Source organism: Myotis nattereri, assembly GCF_964212035.1.
Source record: "Myotis nattereri genome assembly, chromosome: 5".
Taxonomy (NCBI): domain Eukaryota; kingdom Metazoa; phylum Chordata; class Mammalia; order Chiroptera; family Vespertilionidae; genus Myotis; species Myotis nattereri.
Genome location: NC_138080.1, coordinates 6,053,402 through 6,078,150, shown reverse-complemented (window position 1 = coordinate 6,078,150; position 24,749 = coordinate 6,053,402). Strand labels below are relative to the sequence as shown.

At 45.4% G+C, this 24,749-nt stretch overlaps 1 protein-coding gene across 1 annotated transcript in view; it reads left to right on the top strand.

The window, feature by feature from the left end:
- Positions 1 to 24,749, top strand: part of RUFY1 (RUN and FYVE domain containing 1) — a 56,189-nt gene that overhangs the window by 9,742 nt on the left and 21,698 nt on the right. Inside the window, exons 3-11 of the mRNA XM_081091945.1 lie at positions 588 to 705; positions 3,049 to 3,150; positions 4,667 to 4,790; positions 11,194 to 11,255; positions 15,119 to 15,184; positions 17,698 to 17,767; positions 20,738 to 20,839; positions 22,712 to 22,828; positions 24,557 to 24,724. Of these exons, the coding sequence (XP_080948071.1) occupies positions 588 to 705; positions 3,049 to 3,150; positions 4,667 to 4,790; positions 11,194 to 11,255; positions 15,119 to 15,184; positions 17,698 to 17,767; positions 20,738 to 20,839; positions 22,712 to 22,828; positions 24,557 to 24,724 (929 nt within the window). The remainder of the gene's footprint in view (positions 1 to 587; positions 706 to 3,048; positions 3,151 to 4,666; positions 4,791 to 11,193; positions 11,256 to 15,118; positions 15,185 to 17,697; positions 17,768 to 20,737; positions 20,840 to 22,711; positions 22,829 to 24,556; positions 24,725 to 24,749) is intronic.

Sequence of the window (24,749 nt, the reverse complement as noted above, 5' to 3'; positions counted from 1 at the left end):
GGACCACCCTTGGCTGGAGGAAGCGGTCAGGTAGCTATGGGTGCTGAGAGGAAAGGAGGACGGCTCGAACATGTAGGCCTTTACGGGTGAAGACCGGGGTTTATTCTAAGGACGTGGAAGACTGTAAGCCCAGGGAAAACTTGACCTGACTTCCACTCATAAAAGACCTCAGCAATGCGGAGTGCGGATTTGAAGGGTGACAATATTAGGAGCAGGGAGGCTCATTAGGAGGTTTTTGCAGCAGTTCAGGTGAGGCGGGTGGTGATATCCATTCAAAATTAAGTATTGATTTTGGCATCAGGTAGGAAGGAGAAAGGGGAAGGATTTCACAAGGGATCAGTTTTATCTCATGGGCAGTAAACACCTTGGAGGAAGAGCACAGTAGGTGCATCAGGGAATCCCTGTTTCCAGAGAAGGGAGAGCTCCTTTGCTGCTTGGCCTTGCCCAGTCCCCAAGGCTAAATCTGAAGAATTAAGCAGAAGGATTAAATCTGGAGCATTTATTTGGCTTTTGGAAGAGAGACCACAGACCCCTAAAGACATTTTGCCACCTATTCTTATGACTAACACTTTTGTTTTCCCTTTTAGTTAAGAAGAGTTTTATTGGCCAAAATAAATCTTTCTTTGGTCCTTTGGAGCTGGTGGAGAAACTTTGTCCAGAAGCATCAGATATAGCCACTAGTGTCAGAAATCTGCCAGAATTAAAGTGAGTAAGAAGTCATTACACTGGTTTGATATTTAGAAAAACTTACCCATTTCTCAATTCCTTGATGATAAAACATTTTCTAATTTAAAACAAAGTGCATGAGCCACATTCAGGGACAGTGTCTGGCTGGCATGGCTCAGTGGTTGAGTGTCGACCCATAAACCAGGAGGTCATGGTTGGATTTCCAATCAGGGCCACACCCAGATTGCAGGCTTGACTCCCGGGTGTGTGTGGCGGGGAGGGGGGGGGGGGGGGGGGGCGGGGCTTGCAGGAGGCAGCCAATCAGTCGATCGATGATTCTCTTTCATCATTGATGTTTCTCTCTCTCCCTCTTCCTTCCTCTCTCTGAAATCAATTTTAAAAAAAGAAAAGGAAGAAAAATTTAAGTATTAAACTGTACATACTGTTCTAGGCTTTTTTCCATTTCATATTGGATTGTAGACCCCTTTCCACGTCAGATCTCATCCACATCACTTTTGAAATGGGCATAGCTTTATGTTCTCTAGCTCATATGCTTAACGCCCCTTTGGGCTTCGTAGCTGTCTTCCAGTGCTCATTCTCCAAATAGTGCAGTGGTGACCATCCCCAGTCATCCCCTTGTACATTCTGGTCACTTCCTGAGGCTGTGTTCCTAGATGTAGGATTTGGGTAGCCAGCCATCACCAGGCTGCCTGCTGGAAGCGTTGTGACAGTTACACCCCCACTGAGCAGCCTCTGTTAGTGTCCATTTTCCCAACATTAAATCCCAACATTAAATACCTCTCCCCCCACATTATTTTCTTTCCTTTTTACTCTGGTTCTTTTTTTCCCCTCATCATTTACTTGTGGGGTGGTGGTGGTGGAGCTACTGGGGTGTTCAGAGCCTTTTGTATTGATGAAGGGAGATGAGCCCTGAGATCCCTGGGGTGCACAGCCAGGCTGTGGCCCTAAGAGCGCCCTTGGGTGCAAACACTGATGACAGCAGTGCCTCTGTACTCCTGAGTCTGTCACAAATGCACTTACTCTGCTTAAAGAGAATCTTGTTTTCCTTAAACAGTGTGAGGTCTATAGCAGGGAGGCTTTTTTTCCTTCTTTAATGTTTAAAACAGGCCTTTCCAAGTTTGCATCTTTGAGATTGGTTGCACAACAATGTGAATGCACTTAGCATTACCAACCAATACACTTAAAAAGATATATTTTATTTTATATGTTTTCTACCACAATTTTTTAAAATATATTTTTATTGATTTCAGAGAGGAAGGGAGAGGGAGAGGGAGATAGAAACATCAATGATGAGAGAGAATCATCAATTGGCTGCCTCACCCTAGCTAGTTTGAGACAACCAGCCTAACCGAGGGGTCCTCTATGCCCTTCCTCTCTGAAATCAATAAAAATATATTTTTTTAAAAATTGGCTGCCTCCTGCATGCCCCACATGGCGATTGAGCCTACAGCCCAGGCATGTGCACTGACCAGGAATCGAACCGTGACCTCCTAGCTCATAGGTCAACACTCAACCATTGAGCCATGCTGGCCAGGCCAGAAATTATTTTTCAATTGCATCTTTAAGCTAATGCCTCAGAAACCTTGTGAGACTTCAGCACTTTAACAAGCACTGACAATCTTGTGTATTAATCTTTGAAAGAATATTTATCCATTCTACAAAGCCAACCTAATATTTCCTGGTTCCTGTGAAATTTTATCAATATACACAAAGTTTTATCTGATTATATTTGTTCCAGGAATCAAATTTTGTGGCTTAAGATATTTTTCCTCTTTTGTCAAAATAAAGAAACACACATGCCCATGATACAAAATTCAAACAGCACCCAGAGGTATATAGTGCCTTCCCTGACATTGTGCTCCCTCGACCCCCAAAGCAGCTATTCTTACAGAGTTTTCTGTATTCACAAGCAGGAATGTGTGTATCTCTTGAGCTAACTTGTCTTTTTGTTTTGTTTTATTGTTATTATCCTATATAATAAAGGCTAATATGCAAATCAACCAAACGGCAGAATAACCGGTTGCTATGATGCGCGCTGACCACAAGGGGGCAGACGCTGAACACAGGAGCTGCCCCTGGTGGTCAGTGTGCTCCCACAGGGGGAGCACTGCTCAGCCAGAAGCCGGGTTCACAGCTGGTGGTGGCAGGAGCCTCTCCCGCCTCCATGACAGCATGAGGAGCTGGCCTAAGCCGTCAGTTGGACATCCCCCAAGGGCTCCCGGCTGCGAGAGGGCATAGGCCAGGATGAGGATCCCATTACCCACGCCTTCCTACCCCCTCCTCCCCCGCACAAGTGCACGAATTTCGTGCACCGGGCCTCTAGTTATGCCATAACAGTTTGATTCTCTGTTTGAATTCTAGGACAGCTGTGGGAAGAGGCAGAGCTTGGCTTTATCTTGCACTCATGCAAAAGAAACTGGCAGATTATCTGAAAGTGCTGATAGACAATAAACATCTCTTAAGGTAGTTCATCACCTTTTTTTGCTTGTGTTGCTTAAATTAAAATAAGAGTCTATAATGTATAGAGCTTTTATTCAAATTATTATTAATCATAAATATTCTCTGACTTAGTTTTAAAATAGTTCTGTTTTATTTTTTTGAGCACTGATATCTGAAAGTTGATATGAATGACTGAAGATTTATATTACTTTTCATTTTTAAAAGTCATTTTAAAGATAATTCTTCAAAAATACCTAAGATTAGGTAGTTGACAGTATATTCCATTAAATTTCAGCAAAATTGTATTTATTAGATTGGATAATAACAGGGAAAAATTACTTTAGAACTAAATGCTTTTTGTAATATCTTACCTATTTTAGGATTCCATATCCAATTTATAAAATTTTATCTCTTAGCATCAGTAAAGACTGACTGGCTATCTCTGAAATTTGACTGTTTCATATATTTTTATATATTTTTTATTGATTTCAGAGAGGAAGGGAGAGGGAGAGAGAGATAGAAACATCAATGATGAGTCAGAATCATTGATTGACTGCCTTCTACCCACTCCCTACTGGGGATCGAGCCTGCAACCCGGATATGTGCCCTTGACTGGAATCGAACCTGGGACCCTTCAGTCTGCAGGCCGATGCTCTATCCACTGAGGCAAACCAAGTAGGGCTGACTGTTTCATATTTGATATTTATAACTATAAGCAAAAATAATCATTATGAAAAGAATTTTCTCTAGAATATGAGAATTCATAAGGGAACAATCTCTCTAGAGTTAATTCTCTTATCTAATTGAGATAAAAATTATTTTACAGTATGGCCTGCTACTCCAAATTTTTCATTGTTTTCAAGTCATGGTTTATTGTTGAATATTCTTTACATGATAAATACTGATTTCAAGTATGTCATGTCCTTTGTACTCTGAGCACAGTTACGCTGAGTAACTTTGAGTTACAGATTTTGTCTAAAAAAACTGATTCTTAAGATAGTAAGTTCTCGTGCGCGCGCACACACACACACACATACACAATGGTAAATTAGCAGATCAATGATGACCAGAAGCAGTCAGAGACAGGGGCTGAAGTCCCACTGCAAACAGCCACGGTGGCTGCTGTCAGGAAGTAGGAGCAGCCAGTGTTGCGCCATGGGACATGTGGGAGAAGGAAGAATTTTATTCTTGTGTGCGGGAGTTATTCTCAGCAATATGGAAAGGAGCCTGTAGGGACAGAGGGGGCAGAGTGATGGGCAGGAATGTAGGAGATGAGAAGGGCTGGGGTCCAGGGTCCAAATGGCGGAGTTCACCATAGACCAGAGGCAGGAGGAGCCCTCTCTAAGCCGTAAGGGAAGAGAGGCCAGAGGAGAAGCAGCGACTGGCAGCAAGAGAGGGAATGAAAGGCGGAAGGAACTTCACACAAGGGAGCTGCTGGCAGTCAGGCCATGAGCTGAGAGGTGGAAAGGCAGGTTGGGGTGGGGAGAAGGGGTGGTGAGGACGTTCCTGAATGGCTCCCCTGGCCACCAATCTCTTGCAGTGAGTTTTATGAGCCAGAGGCATTAATGATGGAGGAAGAGGGGATGGTGATCGTCGGTCTGCTGGTGGGACTCAATGTTCTTGATGCCAATCTCTGCTTGAAAGGAGAAGACTTGGATTCTCAGGTAAAGCGGGGATTTGGATCCTGACGGAATAACTTCTCTAGGCCAGGGATTGTATGTAGGATCTGCAGACGGTGCTGACCCTCAGACCGGCACAGGGGGTGCCTGACCGAAGGCTGTGCTGGGGTAGGCAGGGAAGCGCGGGGGAAGGCAGGGAAGCGCCGGGGAAGGCAGGGAAGCGCTGGGGTAGGCAGGGAAGCGCTGGGGAAGGTGAAGAGCGCTGGGGTAGGCAGGGAAGCGCTGGGGAAGGTGAAGAGCGCTGGGCTGGGGCTCACAGAAAGCACCCATGTTTGTGAGCAGGACGAGCTCTCCAAAGTTGGAGCCCAGATGCCCACAGGGAGGTGAAGGTGAAGGCTGGGTTCAGATGCTGGGCCACCAGTGCCAGGCTAAAGGCTTTCACATGGTCCTTTGAGCTTTGAGAAGCTCTTGGAGGTTTTTAGCCAGTGAAATGGTCAGGTCAGAGCTTGAGAACAACCAGTCTCACATCCAGGCCATGAGTTAGAAGTGGCCAAGAAGAGACACAGCGGAACATTGAGCGGACAAGCCTACAAGTCCCAGAAGGTTGGATGAGGAGTCGGGAGAGAGAGTCAGGAGAGGTTTGGGAAGTCAAGTTAATAAAATGGGGCACAAATGAAAATAGTAAGTAAGGTACAGAGAGGTGGGGCACCCGCTTAGGCTGGGAGCAGGTGACCAGGGCTGAGGACTAGACTCCTGGTGTCTGAGCGGGAAAGGCACCCTGGCCCGTCCCGCCCTTGACCCTCTTCAGGGCAAGAAGGGCCTTCGCCCAGCACATGTTTGGACCTGAAGGCTTTACAGCTTCCCTAATCCCTCCACGCCAAGGTCAGCTTTTTTTTCTCTCCATATTTTTGTTGTTTTTGCATTTTGAACAAATTATTTTAAATGCAGAGGTATATTTTTACCCTAGCTGGTTTGGCTCAGTAGATAGAGCATTGGCCCACAGGCTGAAGGGTCCTGGGTTCGATTCCAGTGAAGATCCTGGCCGTGGTCGGGTGGGTGCGGGAGACAACCTATCAGTGTGTACCTCTGACATCAGTGTTTCTCTCTCTGGGTCTCTCCCCCTCCCTTCCACTCCTCTAAAAATTAATGGAAAAATACCCTCAGGTGAGGATTAACAAAAAAATACAATAAATAAATAAATACAGAGGTGTATTTTTTAAAAGAAATTAAATATCGCACATAATCCCATTACTCAGCGATACCTAATTCAGTGTTACATTTTGGTATATATTCTTCCAGTCCCCGAATAAGCAGGATGTGTGTATGTATGTGTGTGTGTATTTTATCAAAATATGGTTATTTAAAGCACACTACGGTAATTTTTTTAAAGAACATATCCCACATAGCCCCCAGTGTCACTGATGATGTAAGGCATTTTAAGTGACTGCATAGTATTCCATTTTATGATGTACCATATTTATGTAAGCAATGCTTATTAACTTAGGTTGGTTCCATTTTTTAACAACAATATTATAAACAGCCTCATACCTCTTTGTACTCTTGTCCAATTATTTCCCTAGGAAAAATTTGGGGATTGTTTGTCGAAGTATGCACATTTTGGTGTCACGATGAACACCAGCAAAACATTTTTTTAATAAGATTTTCATGTTTCTGGAAGAATTGAATCATGGGCATATATTGAACCAGTGCTACACATTTGGGAATCTATCCATCTATTTTCTTTTTCTTTTTTTAAATATATTTTTATTGATTTTTGAGAGGAAGGAGAGGGAGAGGGATGAGAATGAATCATGTATCAGCTGGCTCCTGCATGCCCCCTACTGGGGATGGGGCCCAAAACCCAAGCATGTGCCCTTGACCGGAATTGAACCCAGCCCGAGTCTGCAGGCCGATGCTCTGTGCTCTGAGCCAAACCAGCTTGGTCTTTTTCAGTCTGATAGACAAAGCGACTATTCTCAAGTTTACAGTTTTGAGAACTAGGGAGGTCAAGTATTTTTTCTTTTTCTTTTTTTATTGATTGATTTGAGGAGAGAGAGAGAGACATTGATTTGTTGTTCCACTTATTGATGCGTTCATTGGTTGATTCTTGTGTGCGCCCTGACTGGGGAGCGAATCCACGACCTCGGCATCTTGGGGACGACGCTCTCACTAACAGTTACCAGGCCAGGTCAAGTATTTTTTTCATGTTTTATCTGCCATTGATGGTTCGGCTTTTGACTACCTGTTTATTTTCTTTTCCCATTTCTCTGAGTTTTTCATCCTTTTTTTCCCCCCGATTTCTCAGAGCGGATTTTCTCTGTAGAAATTTTTGGGGGCAATCAATTTTAATGGACTTTTCCTTTATACTTTTTAAGGTATTGTGCTTAGAAAGTCCTTCCCCACCTAAAAATTATTTTTTAAATCAACTATATTTTTTACATTTAAATAATCTCCCTGTCATTTGTTTTAACATAGTGTGCAGTATGAGTCTAGATTTCTTTACTAGTGGTAAACCAATTTTCTGAATATCATGTATGATGTATTATTTTTCTACTAATTTGAAATTCCATGAGGACCAGGATTCTTCACACTTTCAGGGTTTCTTTTTTCCTACAAATTTTGGACCAAAGTTTTCTATTTTTCGTCCGCCTCTTACGGTGGGACAGCAGCCCTCGAGTCTCCGCTGTCTCCTTTACCTCGTGCAGCCCTGCACTCACGGTGCTAGGGCTTCTCTCTGCATAGGCCAGACTTCCTGCTGGCTGGCCCCGCCCTCTCCTCTGTGGCTGGAACCCTGAGCTTCCATGTCTGGGTGGAGACAAGGGCATAAACATTTATTTTATTTTATTTATTTTTTTAGGGTACAAATATTTATAATTTTTTAAATTTCTTTATTGATTAAGTTATTACATATATGTCCTTATCCCCACATTATCCTCAATTCCCCCCACTTATGCCCTCACCCCCCCGTTGTCTGTGTTAGGCCTATATGCATGCATATAAGTTTACACATTTTTATACGTTACAAGACGTGAGGGGCAGCAAATGGTGACGTGGATGTATATTTTGATACCAGCTTTTACAGGCTCAGTATTGTTAATGTGGAGGGAAGATGGCACATTCCACTGCCCGCCTGGTGACTTGTAATGTGGAAAGAACTGAATTCCAGTGATTTTATAACAACTTTGCCTTTTCCCCAGGCTTTCTGTTCATGTTGTTGAAGGCAGTTTGGCCAGTCTGTCCTGGATTTTGAATAAACTCTGTATCCTGAAAAAAATAAAATAAAATCTATCTTTATCATGTGTGAAATATCTAATACACTGAAGTTTATTTCTGGACTCTCTGTTAGTCTCTGGATCTCTTCATTCCTACGCCAGAAGCACAGTCTTTTAACTTCTAGAGCCATATGTGTTGTTGTTGTTGTTGTTTTGCTTTTGGTTTTTATTTTAATCGTCACCTGAGGACGTTTTTCCCATTGCTTTTCGGAGAGAGCAGAAGGAAGGGATGGAGGAGGGGAGAGAAACATCAACGTGAGAGAGATACACTGACTGGTTGCCTCCTGCTCGTGCCCCAATCTGGGGCAGGGAGTGAACCCGCATCTGGGTTCATGCCCTTGACTGGGAATTGAACCCGCAACCCTCCAGCACACAGGCCAATGCTCTAACCATTGAGCACACCAGCCAGGGCCTACATGGTTTGTTTTATACTCTGGTAGATCACCTCTTGCCCACTTTTTTATACTTTTTTCAATAGAGTTCAGGCTGTCCATTCTGCCAGCTCAACTTGAACATCATTTTGTCAAATTCCAAAATAAAGATTGGGAATTGTCTTAAATAATAGATGTGATTGAGCCCCTGCTCTGTTCTTTAACACAATGCCTCTCATCTGTCACCATAAAGTGTGAGTGTTTGCTGTTGATGTCTGAGGAGTCCTCCATCTCATGTTTAGAAAGTATTGTTTTATTCTAATTTACTTTGTGTTTTTATGAAAAGTGAACATTAAATGCTAATCAAATACTGTTTTTGCCATCCATTAAAATGTCATATTTGCTTTTAATTCATAAATATAATTGAATTAATTCACTGGTTTCCTGTGTGATATTATGCCTGCTTTCCTAAAATAAGTCTCCATGCATTATTCTCTGAGTGTGTTTCTGGATTTCATATGCCTCTGGTTTATTTGGAATTTTTGTGTTTCCAGGTATTAGTGACACTGTTCTGAATTTCCCTTCCTATACTGTCTTTGTCACTGTCCAGGGGAAGGATTGTATTAACCTCATAAATAAGCTGGACAGTCTCCTTTCTCTTGTTTTCTACAGCAGTTTATTAGAGCAGGAATTATTTTTCTCTGAAGGCTTGCTGGTATGACCACTCCTAATACCTTTGTTGGTCCTAGTTCTTTTATCACATTAAGTTTTTTCTTGGCCTTTGGTTAATGTATCAGTTTCTTAACTCTTAGAACTATTTTTTCAGTCATTTACATTTTTCCATAAGTCATTTGTTTCATTCAGATCAATTATTATATGAGCATATTCTCTTACAGCATCATAAAATCTCACCTTCCTCACATGTAATATCGTGCACTTGCCAAATACTGATCATACTTGGTAGAGGTTAGTCTACTTTGTTGAACTCGAAGAAGCAGCTATTGTTTGTATTAATTCTGCTTTGGGAGGAGGATTTTATTTGCTTTCTTATCCATTCACTTCTACTTTGGATATTCTCTCTCATTCTTTCTGTTGGTTTTTTTCATTTGAATATATATTTTTCAGTTATTTTTTTATTTCAAAAGTACATGCTTCTTGAAAAAAAAACATTAATTAATACAAAAGCATGAAACGTGAAATTCAAACTGTCCTTCTCCCCTCCCCTCTCCTACTCTCATCCCACAGTTAACGGTAAAAGTTGGCCGGGGAGGGAGGGGTGTCTTTCTTGAACTTTCTACTTTTTTAATGCACTTCTGTATACATAGGTTTTGGTTCAAATTCAGTCTCTTCTGGTTTTCTCTTTCTGTGTAACAAGTCAACAGGCACATGAACAATAACACCACTGTATCTCACAGCTGGGGGTTTGGGCTCAGCAGGGCCCTTCCTCCTTGGGTGCTGGGCAGGCAGCACGAAGGCTTGCCCCCGCTGGCTGGGAGAGGCCGAGGAGGCGCCACGCGCTGCCTGGGACAGCAGGGCTTCTTGGCCTCTCTGTCCCCAGGTGGTCTTCCCGTTTGGTGTGCAGCATGATGGCTTCAGCTTGGCCAGACTTTCATGGCAGCCCAGAATTCAAAGGTCTGTGCCCCGAGAGAAAGTGCTGGGAAGAAGCTGGTATTGCCCTCGGTAATCTGCTGCAGAAGTCAGAGCCATCGTTTCTGCTGCTTGCTGAAGCACATCATTTTCTTTTTAACCCATGTTCCTCTTCTGCCGTGTGTACGTGCCCTGACCAGGGGTCGAACCTGCAATCTGGGTATGTGCCCTGACCGGGAATCGAACCTGCTGCATTTTGGTCTACAGGACAGTGCTCTAACCAACAGCCACCTGGCCAGGGCCTATTTCTGCTGTTTTTTAACTCATCAAGACCGGCACGAAGGCTGCCCAGGATCAAGGGTCAGGAATATGGATTAGTGGGAGGTGCTACAGAGAAGTTGCAAAAACCATCCTGCATAGCTTTGGCTTTAACACAAGTGGAATTATGAGAAGGAGTTTAATGCTGTACATGTTATTTTTTGACTTAAAATTTTATCCTGGAACTTCCTTTGTGTAAATGCATTTCCATCGGCTGCATTCTTTGGTATGGTTGCCTAGGGTTCTGTGATATGGCTATAAAATGACTTTAAACATTTCTCTATCAGTGGACCCAATATTCTTATATTTCAAGTAGGAATAGTTTCACATATACTGCAGTGGACAATGGCAGACAAGGACCCTCACTCACTCTCTCTCAGGTGCTTTATTTCTGGACAAAACCCTTGACCTTGAGACGTGTGAGGGGTCTTCATCCTCTCTAGGTGCCCGCAGCGGCAGATAATTTTCCTGGAATACCGATGGGCCATTTCCCCACAGTCCCGGAGCAAGGGATCAGAGTCTTAGTGAAGGTCACCGTTTTTGTCTAAAGCCTAGGTCTCTCCCTTTTTTATTACTTGGTACCCAAAGAACTTGGTTGATCTTTTGTCAAAACTTGATTATTGAATAAATACATAAAACTAATCTTAACTGGGTGGTAAAATTTCAGAATATTTCTTTAAATTCTGATTTTTAGTAAGTTTTTCTTCTACAAGGGTGTGGTGGGGTAATTTTTTTTTGACTTGTTTGATTGATTGATTGATATTTTATAGAGCTTCTTAACCTAAGTATTTGTAGGAAAGAGACAGGGCAGTAAATACCAGAATTCTAAAGAGTGTAAGGTTTGTGTGGAAAGTGAGAAGGTGATTTTTTACTTAAACGTGTGTGTTTTATTTTGAACAGGTTGGAGTGATCGATTTTTCCCTCTACCTTAAGGATATGCAGGATCTTGATGGTGGCAAAGAGTAAGTACTGGATTGTATGCTGTTGTTCACATTATTAATGAAATCCCAGCAAGAATGCTACACTTGTTTTAGCTTTGTTTGAAATTCTAGTTCTTCTTTGTCTGTTTTGAATTACAGAGGTGATACATTAATTTTCCCTTTGTTTGAGGCATTGTGCACTACAGAATGCAGACTACCAGTGGACTTTCTCCGCTCCTGCTGCCCCGTCTCCCTGCCCTGCCCCTCCCGCTCCCCCTCGGAGGAGTCTGCTCATGTCTCCTGTCAAGCCTTTGATTAATGCCCCACACATACAGCTTTGTTAGTCATGACTTTTTTTTAATACTCACCGAGGAGTGAGGATATCTTTTCCATTGATTTTTAGAGAGAGTGGAAGGGAGGGGAGAAGGGAAGAAAGAGAAACATGGATGTGAGAGAGACACATTGATTGGTTGCCTCACACTGTGTCCCAGCTGGGGCCGGCAATTGAACCTATAACCAAGGTATGTGCCATTGACCAGGATTCGAACCTGAAGACTGAACCCGACACTCTATCCACTGAGCAAAACCAGCCAGGGCTGCGTTTATAAAGATTTTTTGTTGGTTTTTAGGGAGAGAGGAAAGGAGAGGGAGAGAGAGAGAGAAAGCAAGCATCAATTGGCTGTCTCCTACACACTCTCTACCAGGGATTGAGCCCGCAACCTGGGCCTGTGCCTTGACTGGGACTCGAGCCAGCAACCTTTCAGTGCTGGGATGAGGCCCACTGAACCACACTGGCTGGTGCTTTGTTTGTTTTTTTAACTGATTTGAGCGAGAGGAAGGGAGATAGAGAGAAACATGGATTTGTTGTTCCGTTTATTTATGCTTTCATTGGATGATTCTTGTATGTGCCCTGATCAGGGCTTGAACCTGCAACCTTGACGTATCAGGATATCACTTTAACCAACTGAGATACCTGGCCAGGGCCATTGGTCATGTATTTTGCTATGCAGTTTGTTTGAAGGTAAATGGGATGGTACTATTATATAAGGAAGTTGCCCATGGAACTGTTCTTTGATCCTAATGTTATCTTTGATGTCTTTCATGCCATGTGGAACTCTCCCTCATCTTTGTTAACAAAAGCATTCTTCTAAAAAAAGTTATCCTGGCCCAGCTGGTGTGGCTCAGTGGTTGAGCGTTGACCCATGAACCAAGAGGTCACTGGTTTGATTTCCGGTCAGGGCAGGCGCCTGGGTTTTCTGGCTTGAACCCCAGTAAGTTTTGTGCAGGAAGCAGCCGATTGATGATATTTTTCTCTCATTGATGTTTCTCTCTATATATCCCTCTTCCTTCCTCTTTCTTTATCTCTCTAAAAATCAATAAAAATACTTTAAAAAATTATTTTTAAAAGTTATCCTGGACACTCAGCTGGTTTGGCTCAGTGTTTGAACATTGACCTATGAACCAGGAAGTCAGGGTTCAATTCCAGTCAGAGCACATGCCTGGGTTTCGGGCTCCATCTCCAGTGGGGGCCGCACAGGAGGCAGCCAATCAATAAGTCTCTCTCATCATTGATGTTTCTATCTCTCTCTCCTTCTCCCTTACTCTCTGGAATCAATAAAAATATCTGTATATATAAAAGCCTAAGCGATCATTATGACAGTCAACCTAATGACTGGTTGACTGGTCGCTATGATGACGCACTGACCACCAGGGGGCAGACGCTCAATGAAGGAGCTGCCCCCCCCCGCCCCCCCCCCGGTGGTCAGTGCACACCCACAGCCAACCCCCTGCAGCTGGCCAACCTCCTGCGGTTTCTCTTTCAGGCCAGCCAACCTCCCGATCGCTGGCCAGGCCGAGGGACCCCACCCGTGCACGAATTTGTGCACTGGGACTCTAATATATTTTTAAAATATATATATATTTTTATTGATTTTTGACAGAGAGGAAGGGAGAGAGATACAGAGTTAGAAACATCGATGAGAGAGAAACATCGCTCAGCTGCCTCCTGCACATCTCCCACTGGGGATGTGCCTGCAACCAAGGTGCATGCCCTTGACCAGAATCGAACCTGGGACCTTTCAGTCCGCAGGCCGACGCTCCATCCACTGAGCCAAACCGGTTTCGGCTCTAATATATTTTTTTAAAAAAGAAGAAGAAAACAAACAACATGTAAAACCTGATACCATTTATGTTATGATAAAAAAGAAAACACTATATATGTTGCACCTCCGTACCCATGGACTGTTCTAGAGTGGCACATAGACTTGGTAGCCATGCTGCTGGAGGAAAGAAAACAGAAGGGAGGTACACTGTAAACCCTTGGGTCGTGTTTGACTGTTTTACTATGTGCGTCTGTTACCTGTCATTCAATCTTCTTTCCAACAAAGACACTCCCTCCCCCTAGTCTCAGCACCTTGGCCGCACACCTTACCAAGAAAGGGGCCAGAGGGAACCCCATTAATGCTTAATGTACCCTAAATACAAGGATTCACCTACTTTACACTTAAAATATATTCTTTATATTTTAAAAAACTGGAAATAAACAGGTTATCCATCAGTAAAGGAATAATTGAATGAATGAATTATAGAACATCCATAATATTCCATGAAGACTAAAAAAATGAGCTACTAGTCTTGTTGACTTAGACTGCAGTGGTTCTCAACCTTCCGAATGCCACGACCCTTTAATACAGTTCCTCATGTTGTGGTGACCCCCCAATTTCATTGTTACAAATTGAAGATAATTAAAGTATAGTGATTAATCACAAAACAATATGTAATTATATGTGTTTTCTGATGGTCTTAGGCGACCCCTGTGAAAGGGTCGTTTGACCCCCAAAGGGGTCGCGACCCACAGGTTGAGAACCACTGACTTAGAGGGATTTCCACAAGGCATTATTAAGTGAGAAAAGTATGATACTGAGAAGTATATGAATACCATTTTTTAAAATCCCTAGTCCATATTTTATATTTTAATTGCACAGTATACACACGCGCGCGTGCACACACACGATCGATAGATGATTATGTGCACACAGTATATATCCCACAGGGTCAGGGTTACCTGGGAGAGTTATGTAAAGTGAAGAACGGTAAAAGGAAAAAAGTGACAGCATTGGAAAACAAACCCAGTCCAGTGGAGTGAGCCTGTGTGGAAGGATCCTACTTATGTGCATGTGTGTGTATGAATGTAAAGGAATGTGAGGGGCTAACTTTAAAATACTGAAGTCTTCTTTAAAATATACTTTTATTGATTTCAGAGAGGCAGGGAGAGGGAGAGGGAGATAGAAATATCAATGATGAGAGAGAATCATTGATTGGCTGCCTCCTGCACGCCCTCTACTGGGGTTGGAGCCCGCAACCCAGACATGTGCCCTTGACCGGGAATCGAACTGTGACCTCCTGGTTCATAGGTCAGTGCTCAACCTGAGCCATGCCGGCCAGGGAAAGTCTTTTTTTTTTAATGCAGACCCATCAGCTTTGTGTTTCGAAGTCGTGTGGTCTTCTTTTCTAAGCCAGCCTCCTTCCTTCAGTATAGCAAGGTGTCTTCATCTGCCACCGTGGGAGCCATTTGCATGTGGCTATTGGTGTTTCCACCTTGCATGCTCATGGCTTTCATCCTCCCAAATACCCAGCCGGTTGTAGGGGCAGAAGGGGAAGAGTTGGGGGGGGGGGGTCTGCAGGAGCCTGCTCTCCAGGCGTGTTTCCATGTCTTCCAAGGCCCAGCTGCTGTCTCCCCCTTGGCCTTGCTCCCTGTGCCCTCGGGGCCATGAAGACAGCACTAAGCTATCTCTCTGGGTTTCCTGGGAACATTGTTACCCCTACCAGGCGACTCCAAGGTTGAGGGACAGTTACACAGTGTCAGTCCTTAGTAAAAAGAATTTCTTCTCCTGCTCTTTTAAAAGGCATGAAAGAATTACCGATGTCCTTGATCAGAAAAATTATGTGGAAGAACTGAACCGGCACTTAAGGTAAGGCTCCCCCCTTCTCCGGGTTACAGTCCGTTCTCAGTGCCCGATAATTGTTTCGTGGAACTTGTTTGAGTTGCCGTGTATTTCTAACTCACTTTCTTTCCACACCAGGAAGAAGGGTTATCGTGCCATGCTCACAGGTACAGGCTGGAGCAGTATGATGTCTTGATAAAGAGCTTTTGGGGCTTCTTCAGTTCTTCCTGTTGTGCAGTTACACAGTTTAGAGCCAATAAGTAAAACCTTGAGTCTCCACCCCTCCCCACAGCCACTTAGGTGAAAATCGCTGCCCTGGGGAGCATCGTGCTGCTGGGAGTCAGCACACCTCCCTCCAGGTTTGGGAGCAGGAGGAAAAGGATTGCAAACCACTGGGCGAGATCTTCGAGAGCATTCAGTAGCCACTGCCGGCATCTTTATCTTGATTTTTCATTTTAATTGGAAAGCCGCTGCTGCCGTATCTCATGAAACAGCAGTCGCTGGAGGTATTGATGGGAGTGGAGAGGTGGAGCTTCCCCGTGGCCTGGGCTGGGAGACGCACTCGCTCTCTGAACCCCCTTCAGAGCGTGCGTGTGCAGTCTCACTTCACAGGGGCGGCCTCCGGCCCAGGGGCAGGTGAGGCAGGCCAAGGAGCTGCCGCATCCCTCAGGATGGACCCGGGGAAGTGCTGCTCTAAGCTCACCTGATGCTGGCTGTTACTTTGAAAGAAATTCTTGATCATTTCCTAGTTTATTGAGAGTTTTTATAAGGAATGGGTGTTGAGTTTTTAGCATCCAATAAGATAATTGTGACTTTTCTCCCTTAACCTGTTGATGTGATCTATTTGATTCATAGATTTCTTCATCCTGAGCTATTCCTGGATCATAGAAATAAACTCTTCTTGATCCTAGCTTTAAAATTTAATTGTTCTCTTACCAGGGAACTTGACCTAACTGTCCTATAGTTCTCGCCCTCTTGCCTACCGGTGGTCCGCAGACCTCTGGCGGTCCCTGAGTCCGAAAGGTTGGCGACCGCTGCTCTAGCGAGTTAGTGAGGTTGTGCAGCTTCACGAAGCAAACCGGGAAGCTCTGCGTTGGCTCTGTGCCTGGGAACTGGACCCTCCTAGTCCATGAGCGTTAGTTGCTCTCGGATGCTGGAAGCTCAGAGCCTGGACACAGACAGCACTGTGCCACTGTATCAATTTCCCTTAGTTGGTAGTTCATCTAGGTTTTCTTCTCTGGAGGATGTGTCTGTTTGGGTAATTTATATTTCCTAAGAAAAATGTAAATGTTATTAATATTTTCTAAGCTATATAATCGGTATAGAATTGACAGTTGTCGACTCTTAAACTTTTAGTTCCCTTTATATCATTTGCTTTGTTCCCTTTTCATTTTGTGTCCTTGTATTTTTACTTTTCTTCCACCCAGTTCTTTTTGGGGTGGGGATGAATCAAACCCTTTTATTGGGGGATTTCAGGGGGGGGGGTCAAAGGGCCAGAAGGACAGTCAGGTCCGCCATCCTCAGCCTGGCGGGATCTCCCCTGCTTCCCTGTTGCTGAAAAGCTCCCTCTCAGTTCTTGAGCCCTGGTTCTCTAGCCTTGTTGAGAGTGTGGCTCGTCCCCCCACAGGCACAAGCAGCAGGTTGGAGTAGGGCCCGTTGTCTACAAGTGCAGGCTCTGAGGCCAGACGGCCTGGCTTCAGGCGCGGTGCCCCTTCATAGGGATATGAACTTGAGTAAGTCTTTATAAAGTTATGGTTTTCTTGTCTGTAAAATAGGTTAATAAAATTTACCTCACACAATTGTGGGAGGATTATATGCATTTAAAGTGCGTATAGCAAACAGGCCTGGCACATTGTCCAAACAGAAAGACGCTACTGTGATTTCTGTGGTGGTTATTAGTATTGTCTATCAGGTCTTCTTTAGCTCTTTACATGTTTTTCAGTAGAAAAGTAGTACATAGTACTTAAAGAATATTTGAAAAATGGGGCAAAGTATTACAAGATTTGCCCGGCCAGCGTGGCTCAGTGGTTGAACGTCAGTCTATGAACCAGGAGATCACAGTTCAATTCCAGTCAGGGCACTTGCCTGCGTTGTGGGTTTGATCCCCAGTAGGGGGCGTTCTGGAGGCAGCCGATCAATTATTCTTTTTCATCATGGATGTTTCTCTCTCTTTCTCTCCCCCTTCCTGCCTGAAATCAATAAAAATATGTATTTTTTAAGTATTACAATATTTATTATAAATGACCTTTGATCCTACTACCCAAAGTACCAGTGTCTTGTTATGAATATTACATTAGATATATGACTGCCAATGCTTTTAGTTCCCATTTATTGTGTTGGGAAGAAAACATGGGACACTTTTTAGCAAGTGTACAGCACACACACACACACACGTGTACCTAGAATTGTCACCCGAATTCATTGGAGGCCCTTTGACTCCACTTCCTGCAGGAAATCTAGGAACCTCTGTTCTCGTTCACGGGTTGGGAAGGCAGTCAGCCTTTGTAAGTTCACATTTCTTGATATTGTGTTTCCCGTAGCTGCACAGTTGGGGATCTTCAGACCAAGATAGATGGCTTGGAAAAGACTAATTCGAAGCTTCAAGAAGAGGTTGGTAACTTACTGAAATTCTTAAAGCAGAACGGCCTGAGGTTAAGGAAATGGTGTAGTCCGTGCCCCCGACCAGAGCTGCTGGCTAGTGGCACCGAATTGCTGACCTGGGTTGAGCTGCACGTGGGACAGGCATTCTCAGATTTCACATCCTCAGAATGTGCTCTGCCCTGACGGCTCCCGTGAGCCAGTCCTCACAGCACTCGTCCTGGAAAAGCTCAGCTCCTGTGAGCGGCTCTCCTCCTCTCGCACGTTTCCCGGGATGCGCTTCATCTCCCTGCTGCCCAGCCGGCACGGACCCTTCCGAGATAGACCGCAGCCCGCCCACTCCTGTGTGTCGGCCTCAGAAGCACGGAACCGCCTTCCCACAGTGTGGTCTTTCCCTGCTTTCTCACCAGGAAGAGAGAGGATGAGAGGACAGGAGGAAGGAGGGCTGACCGAGGAAGCCAGCTGGCTGCCAACTGCCTGGCAGGCTCCGGGTGGACACATGTCTCCTGTTAGCTCCCACAGGGAGCGTCCCGGCTGCTCCCATGTCCCCACCAGGTCTCCCTGGGGAGGAGGAGGGCTGTGAGGGAGCCGCAGCGCGGACCCCCACACGGTGGAGGCAAGTCACAGCCAAAATGAGAGTCGCAGGCACGCCTTTGCGTGGAGGTCCCAGTGCCGGCTCCGTGGAGACGGGCCTGCTCTCCTGAGGGGCAGCTGAGACCCTTTCAGGGGAGCAGCCGGTCTGTGAGGGGGAGATCCAAGCGGCCCTCACAGCAGGCCTCGCAGGAGAGACCGGCCGTGCCTGGAACAGGCTCGCCTTCCCCCGGTGGCTGGGCCTTCGGGCCTCCGCTGCCGGGCAGGTGTGAGTTCTCATCGCCACCCTGGAGGGTAATCACACCTCACACTGTGGTACAGGGCACGTCGGATTAATAGCGTACGACTGTGGCTCCTTCGGCCGCGGCCTGTGGAGGGCACCGGAGACGGTCGCCATAGCACAGCCCCAGAGCCGGTCCTTCTCCCAGACGAGGGCCTGCCTGGCAGGAGGGTCTGACTTACCTTTTGAAACTAAATGACTGGGTGTGTGTTTTTTTCAAAGGCAAACAATTGTATTAGAAAATGTCCTTTAGGAAAAGCGTACCTCTCGTCACGGTGTGCTCTCTGCATCTTCAGAGAGTGGAACGGGCATCAGCTCATGGCTTTTGCCTGTGTCCTCCCTTCTAGCAACTGGCACCTCCTTCAGAGCCTTAAAGTTTCCCATGTGGGCACAGCCGTTGTGTTTACAAACCCCAGTTCTGGATTTTGAGTCCGAGTGAACTTAGACGCTCTTGACGAAGAGACGAAGAGCTCAGTGCTTCCAGGCCCCCAGGAGTTAATGATGCTAAGAGCACAGCCAAGGACCAAGCGCAGACGCCTCGCTCCTTCTCCTCCAGCCTCACCGCCTCCCTCCAGGCTGTGTTCACATGTTGGATAAGGAGGGCTCCGTGGGTGTACCTCTAAACGCCAAGTCGTTCCAGGCGAGGAAGGTGCCTTCCGCAGGTGTGGCGGTGATGCCTGCCCCCGAGTGCTTTAATCCCCCTCTCATTGGCTAGAGAAACTGAAAAGAACAAAGAATTAGGGAAAAAACTTAATCCCTTGGCTAAGTGACAGCTATTTTTAATCATGTGGAATATATATATATATATATATATATATATATATATATATATATATTTAAGTATTTTTAACACAGTAGATTTTTTTAATTAAGTGGTGAGAAAATACTGTATGACTTATTTTATTTCCATGTTGGTTTTATAAGTATGTTCTCAAATTATTAACAGCTTTTGTAAACATTTCAGTCATGACATATTTCTACTATATGCTTCCATTTTAATTTATTAAACTATATCTTTAATGTTCAAACTATTTCTAATGTCTTGTATCCATAAATCTTTGGCCCCATAATGCAGTATGCTATTACTTTTATAAAACAAGAAAATTGGGAGAGGGCAGAGATGGCTAGAGGCAGGAGTGGGAGAGATTTTTATCATACATATTTTTATATCTTTGAAATTTTGTACCATGTGAATGTATTACCTATTCCAGTGGTTCTCCACCTTCTGGCCCTTTAAATACAGTTCCTCATGTGACCCAACCATAAAATTATTTTCGTTGCTACTTCATAGCTGTAATGTTGCTACTGTTATGAATCGTAATGTAAATATCTGATATGCAGGATGGTCTTAGGCGACCCCTGTGAAAGGGTCGTTCGACCGCCAAAGGGGTTGCAACCCACAGGTTGAGAACCACTGACCTATTCAAAACAAGGAAATAAAATAAAAAATAAACGATCAACCCTGGCCGGTGCTGTGCAGTGATTAGAGCATCAGCCTGCCGACCGAAGAGTGGCAAGTTCGATTCCCGGTCATGGACACATACCTGGGTTGCAGGTTCAATCCCAACCCCAATCAGGGCGCTTGTGTCTCTCACATCACCATTTCTCTCTCTCTCTCTCTCTCTCTCTCTCTCTCCCTCTCCCTCTCCCTCTCCCTCTCCCTCTCCCTCTCCCTCTCCCTCTCCCTCCCCCTCCCCCTCCCCCTCCCCCTCTCCCTCCCTCTCCCTCTGCCTCTCCCTCTCCCTCCCTCTCCCTCTCCCCCTCCCCCTCTCCCCCTCCGCCTCTCCCTCCCTCTCCCTCTCCCTTTCCCCCTCCCCCTCCCCCTCCCCCTCCCCCTCTCCCTCTCCCTCTCCCTCTCCCTCTCCCTCTCCCTCTCCCTCTCCCTCCCTCTTCTCCCCCCACCCTCCCTTCCACTCTCTCTGAAAGTCAGTGGAAGAAATATCCTCGGTTGAAGATTAACCAAAAATAGATGATAGATAGATAGATATAGCGATAAAATATCTGATACGTGAAAATAAATTGTCAGTTGTGAAGATGGCAAATGTTAGACTTTAATTTGAACAGTAAGATTCATTTTGATGTTAAGAAATATAAAAATCTTTCTTAATCAGCTTTCAGCTGCAACAGACCGGATTTTTTCACTTCAAGAAGAACAGCAACAATTAAGAGAACAAAATGAATTAATTCGTGAAAGAAGTGAGAAGAGCGTAGAGGTGAGAACCTGACCGGGCAGCTGGCATGTTTCTCACTCGGACGTGTCCATCACAGTCTCCAGCTCAGACAGCGCCTCCTGCCACCGCCTCCTTTGTCACGCGCAGGCCTGTTGAACCACCTGGGTTTCCCACCCGCCCTGCTCCCTCCCTCTGGGCCTTTTGCACACGGAAGTTCCTATTCACTCCTCTTCAGCTCCCACTCCTGAGCTGGGTCCCTGTGATGCCATCCCTAGTGCCATCCCCAGCGCCCATCAGGGGGCTTGGGCCCTCCTCCGTGTCCCCACAGCTCTTTGCGCCTCCCTCCTCTGTAGAATCTGTTGTTTGGTAGAGTTGCTGGCTTGCTCACTTGATCATTTGAAGGTAGAGATCATATCTGATTCTTCTCAAAATTCATCCAGTGCTAAAAACATGCTCAGAGCAATAAACACAGAATGGTGAGTTGAATGGGGCCCTCCCCACTAGGAATGATTGTTCTGTTTTAAAGAAAAGTAAATTTCACCCTAGCTGGTGTGGCTCAGTGGATAGAGCGTTGCCTGCAGACCAAAGGGTCTCAGGTTCGATTTTAGTCCAGGGAACATACCTTGGTTACAAGCTCTTCCCTGGCCCTGGCCCTAGTTGGGGCACATGCAGGAGGCAACCAATCGATGTGTTTCTCTCACACAGATGTTTCTCTCTGTCTTTCCCTCTCCCACTCTCTCTAAAAAAATAATCAATGGAAACATATCCTCTGATGAGGATTTACAAAAAAAAAAAAAAAAAAAAAGAAAGAAAAGTAAATTTGTTTTCTGAACCTAAATTTTCTTTTTTAAAAAATGTATTGACTTGCCCTAGCTGGTTTGTCTCAGTAGAGAGAGCATCAGTCTGCAGACTGAAGGGTCCCAGGTTTGATTCCAGTCAGGGGCACATGCCTGGTTGCAGGCTCGATCCCCAGAGTGGGGCATGCAGGAGGCAGCCGATCAATGATTCTCTCGCATCATTGATGTTTCTATCTCTCTCCCTCTCCTTTCCTCTCTGAAATCAATCCTATATAATAAAGAGCAAATATGCAAATGGTCATCACACCCTTGGGTCGTCACACTCAGACACTCAACACTGGGGAGAGAGGATTGGGTACCAGCCAAGCACAAATGAGCTCACGAGAAAGGAATGGGGACCAGCCAGGCTGTAGCCCAGGAGAGGGACAAGCCGCACGCCCCACGGTCCTGGGTGCCCGCGGCTGCGCCTGTTGCCTGGGAGAAGGACAAGCTGCCTGCCCCACGGTCCTGGGCGCCAGTGACTGGGGCTGCGGCCAGGGAGAGGGACAAGCCGCCTGCCCCGTGGTCCCGGGCGCCTGCAGCTGCAGCCTAGGTGAAACCGCCTGCCCACGGTCCCCTGTGGCTGTGGCCGGCCCGAGTGAAGCCGGCTCCGGTCCTGGGTGTGGGGTGAGGCAGAGGCAGTTAGGGGCAATCAGGCCAGCAGGGGAGCAGTTAGGGGCGATCAGGCAGGCAGGCAGAGGGATTAGGGGTGATCAGGCAGGCGAGCGGTTAGGAGCCAGTGGTCCCAGATTGCGAGAGACAGTCGGACATCCCCCGAGTGGTCCCAGATTGGAGAGGGTGCAAGCTGGGCTGAGGGACCGCCCCCCTTCACAAATTTCATGCACCAGGCCTCTAGTAAAAGTATATTTTTTAAAAAAAATTTTTTAATGTATTGACTTGTTCTCATACTCAAGTTTAAAGATACTTCAAAATAGCTTTAAATTTTTAACCTTTCTTTATTATACTTAAGAAATAGAAATTGTTCTACATTTTTTAAAATTATGGTGTATTTTTAAATACTTTGTAGTGGGCTTGCTTCCCATAAAACCTGTTCTTTCGGTGCTCTTGGTGGATACAGGTAACAAAACAGGACACAAAGGCTGAGCTGGAGACTTACAAGCAGACTCGGCAGGGCCTGGACAGAATGTATGGTGACGTGTGGAAGCAGCTGCAGGAGGAGAAGAAAGTCCATTTGGTGAGTGTGCAAGCCTGGCGTCTTCAGAAAGGTTCCCCAAAAGCTGTGCCAGTGATTTCCTCGCACTTCCCACAGGCATGCTGACCCCGCGGGCACCCACAGACAGCCCACCGTCATCCCTTAAAAAAGAATAAAAGGTCATGTTTACCACTCAGGTCTGCACTGTCACATTTTTCCAATTTTACAAGCCTTTTTCAGGGATCGCTGTGAAATTGGATGTGTGGTCTCTGACCATACACTTCCCTCCGTCAGAGCCTTGGTCTGTTTATTTCCACCCCACCTGTGAGTCGGTAGCCTGTGTTTTTTATTTGTTACTAGAGGCCCGATGCACGAAGAGATTCGTGCAATAGGCCTTCCCTTCCCCTGGCTGCCAACACCGGTTTTCCTCTGGCACCCGGGACCCAGGCCTTCGCTCCAGCCGGAGCCTCCAGTCTTCGCTCCGCCGCTTCACGCCTACGTATGCAAATTAACCACCATCTTTGTTGGGTTAATTTGCATACTCTCCTGATTGGCTGGTGAGCATAGCAGAGAGACGGTCAATTTGCACGTTTGTCTACTGTTAGGTAAGGTTATTTTTTTATTGATTGATTTTTTTAGAGAGAGAGAGAGACATTGATTGGCTGTTCCACTTATTTATGCTGTCATTGGTTGATTCTTATATGTCCCCTGACCAGGGATCGAACCTGCAATCTTGGCATATCAAGACGATGCTCTAACCTACTGAGCCACCCGGTCAGGGCCTCGTGTTTTTTATTAAGTACAGTTGTTGCACCTGCTTCTTTGCATGGATGTGGAGAACATGTGTCCTGAGTTACCCAGGACAGAACCATTTCAAAATGGTTTCCTTTTGCCATAAACTAGTAAATCATTCCAGAAGTTCTAACACTGCAACATCAAATTGCTTTAGCACTGAAATACAAGACACGTTCTTTCAGACCATATATTCTGATCTTGCAGTTTGAAGAACATGGTTGCAGGAACTCCAGGCTCATATTGCCACATACCAGCTTTCCATTGACTTGATACAAAGCCATTTTTCATTGTAAAATAAGAAAAGGGGGAAAACATAATCTAGTTATACTGTAGACCAGCGGTTCTCCACCTTCCTAACGCCGCAGCCCTTTAGTACAATTCCTCATGTTGTGGTGACCCCCACCCATAAAATTATTTTCGTTGCTACTTCATAACTCTAATGTTGCTACTGTTATGAATCGTAATGTAAATATCTGATATGCAGGATGTATTTTCATTGTTACAAATTGAACATAATGAAAGCATAGTGATTCATCACAAAAACAATATGTAATTATATGTGTTTCCTGATGGTCTTAGGCGACCCCTGTGAAAGGGTCGTTCAACCCCCAAAGGTGTTGCGACCCACAGATCGAGAACCATTGCTCTAGACAGACTTTTCAAAAATCTCCCTAACCTATTCTGGCTTTCAGCTTATCTATAATAATAAAAGTGTAATATGCTCATTAGACCGGACGTCCTTCTGGACGAAGCCAGGGTTGCAAGGGAAGCCTGGGTCCCAGGTGCCGGAAGGAAGCCCAGGTCCCGGGTGCCGGAGGGAAGCCGGTGCCAGCAGCCAGGGGAAGGAAGGCCTACTCTTGCACAAATTTCGTGCATCGGGCCTCTAGTATTTTACATATTGCCCAAGACAGCCTCAGTTAAATTTATTTTTTTGTTCTACTTTAGTAACATTTTCCTTGTTCCTATCCTTTTAAGGAACTAGAAAAAGAACTGGAATTACAAATTGGGATGAAAACGGAAATGGAAATTGCGATGAAGTTACTAGAAAAGGACACCCATGAGAAGCAGGACACGCTCGTCGCCCTCCGCCAGCAGCTGGAAGAAGTCAAAGCGATCAATTTGCAGATGTTCCACAAAGTTCAGGTGGGAGCTGGCTCTGTGTCCCCAT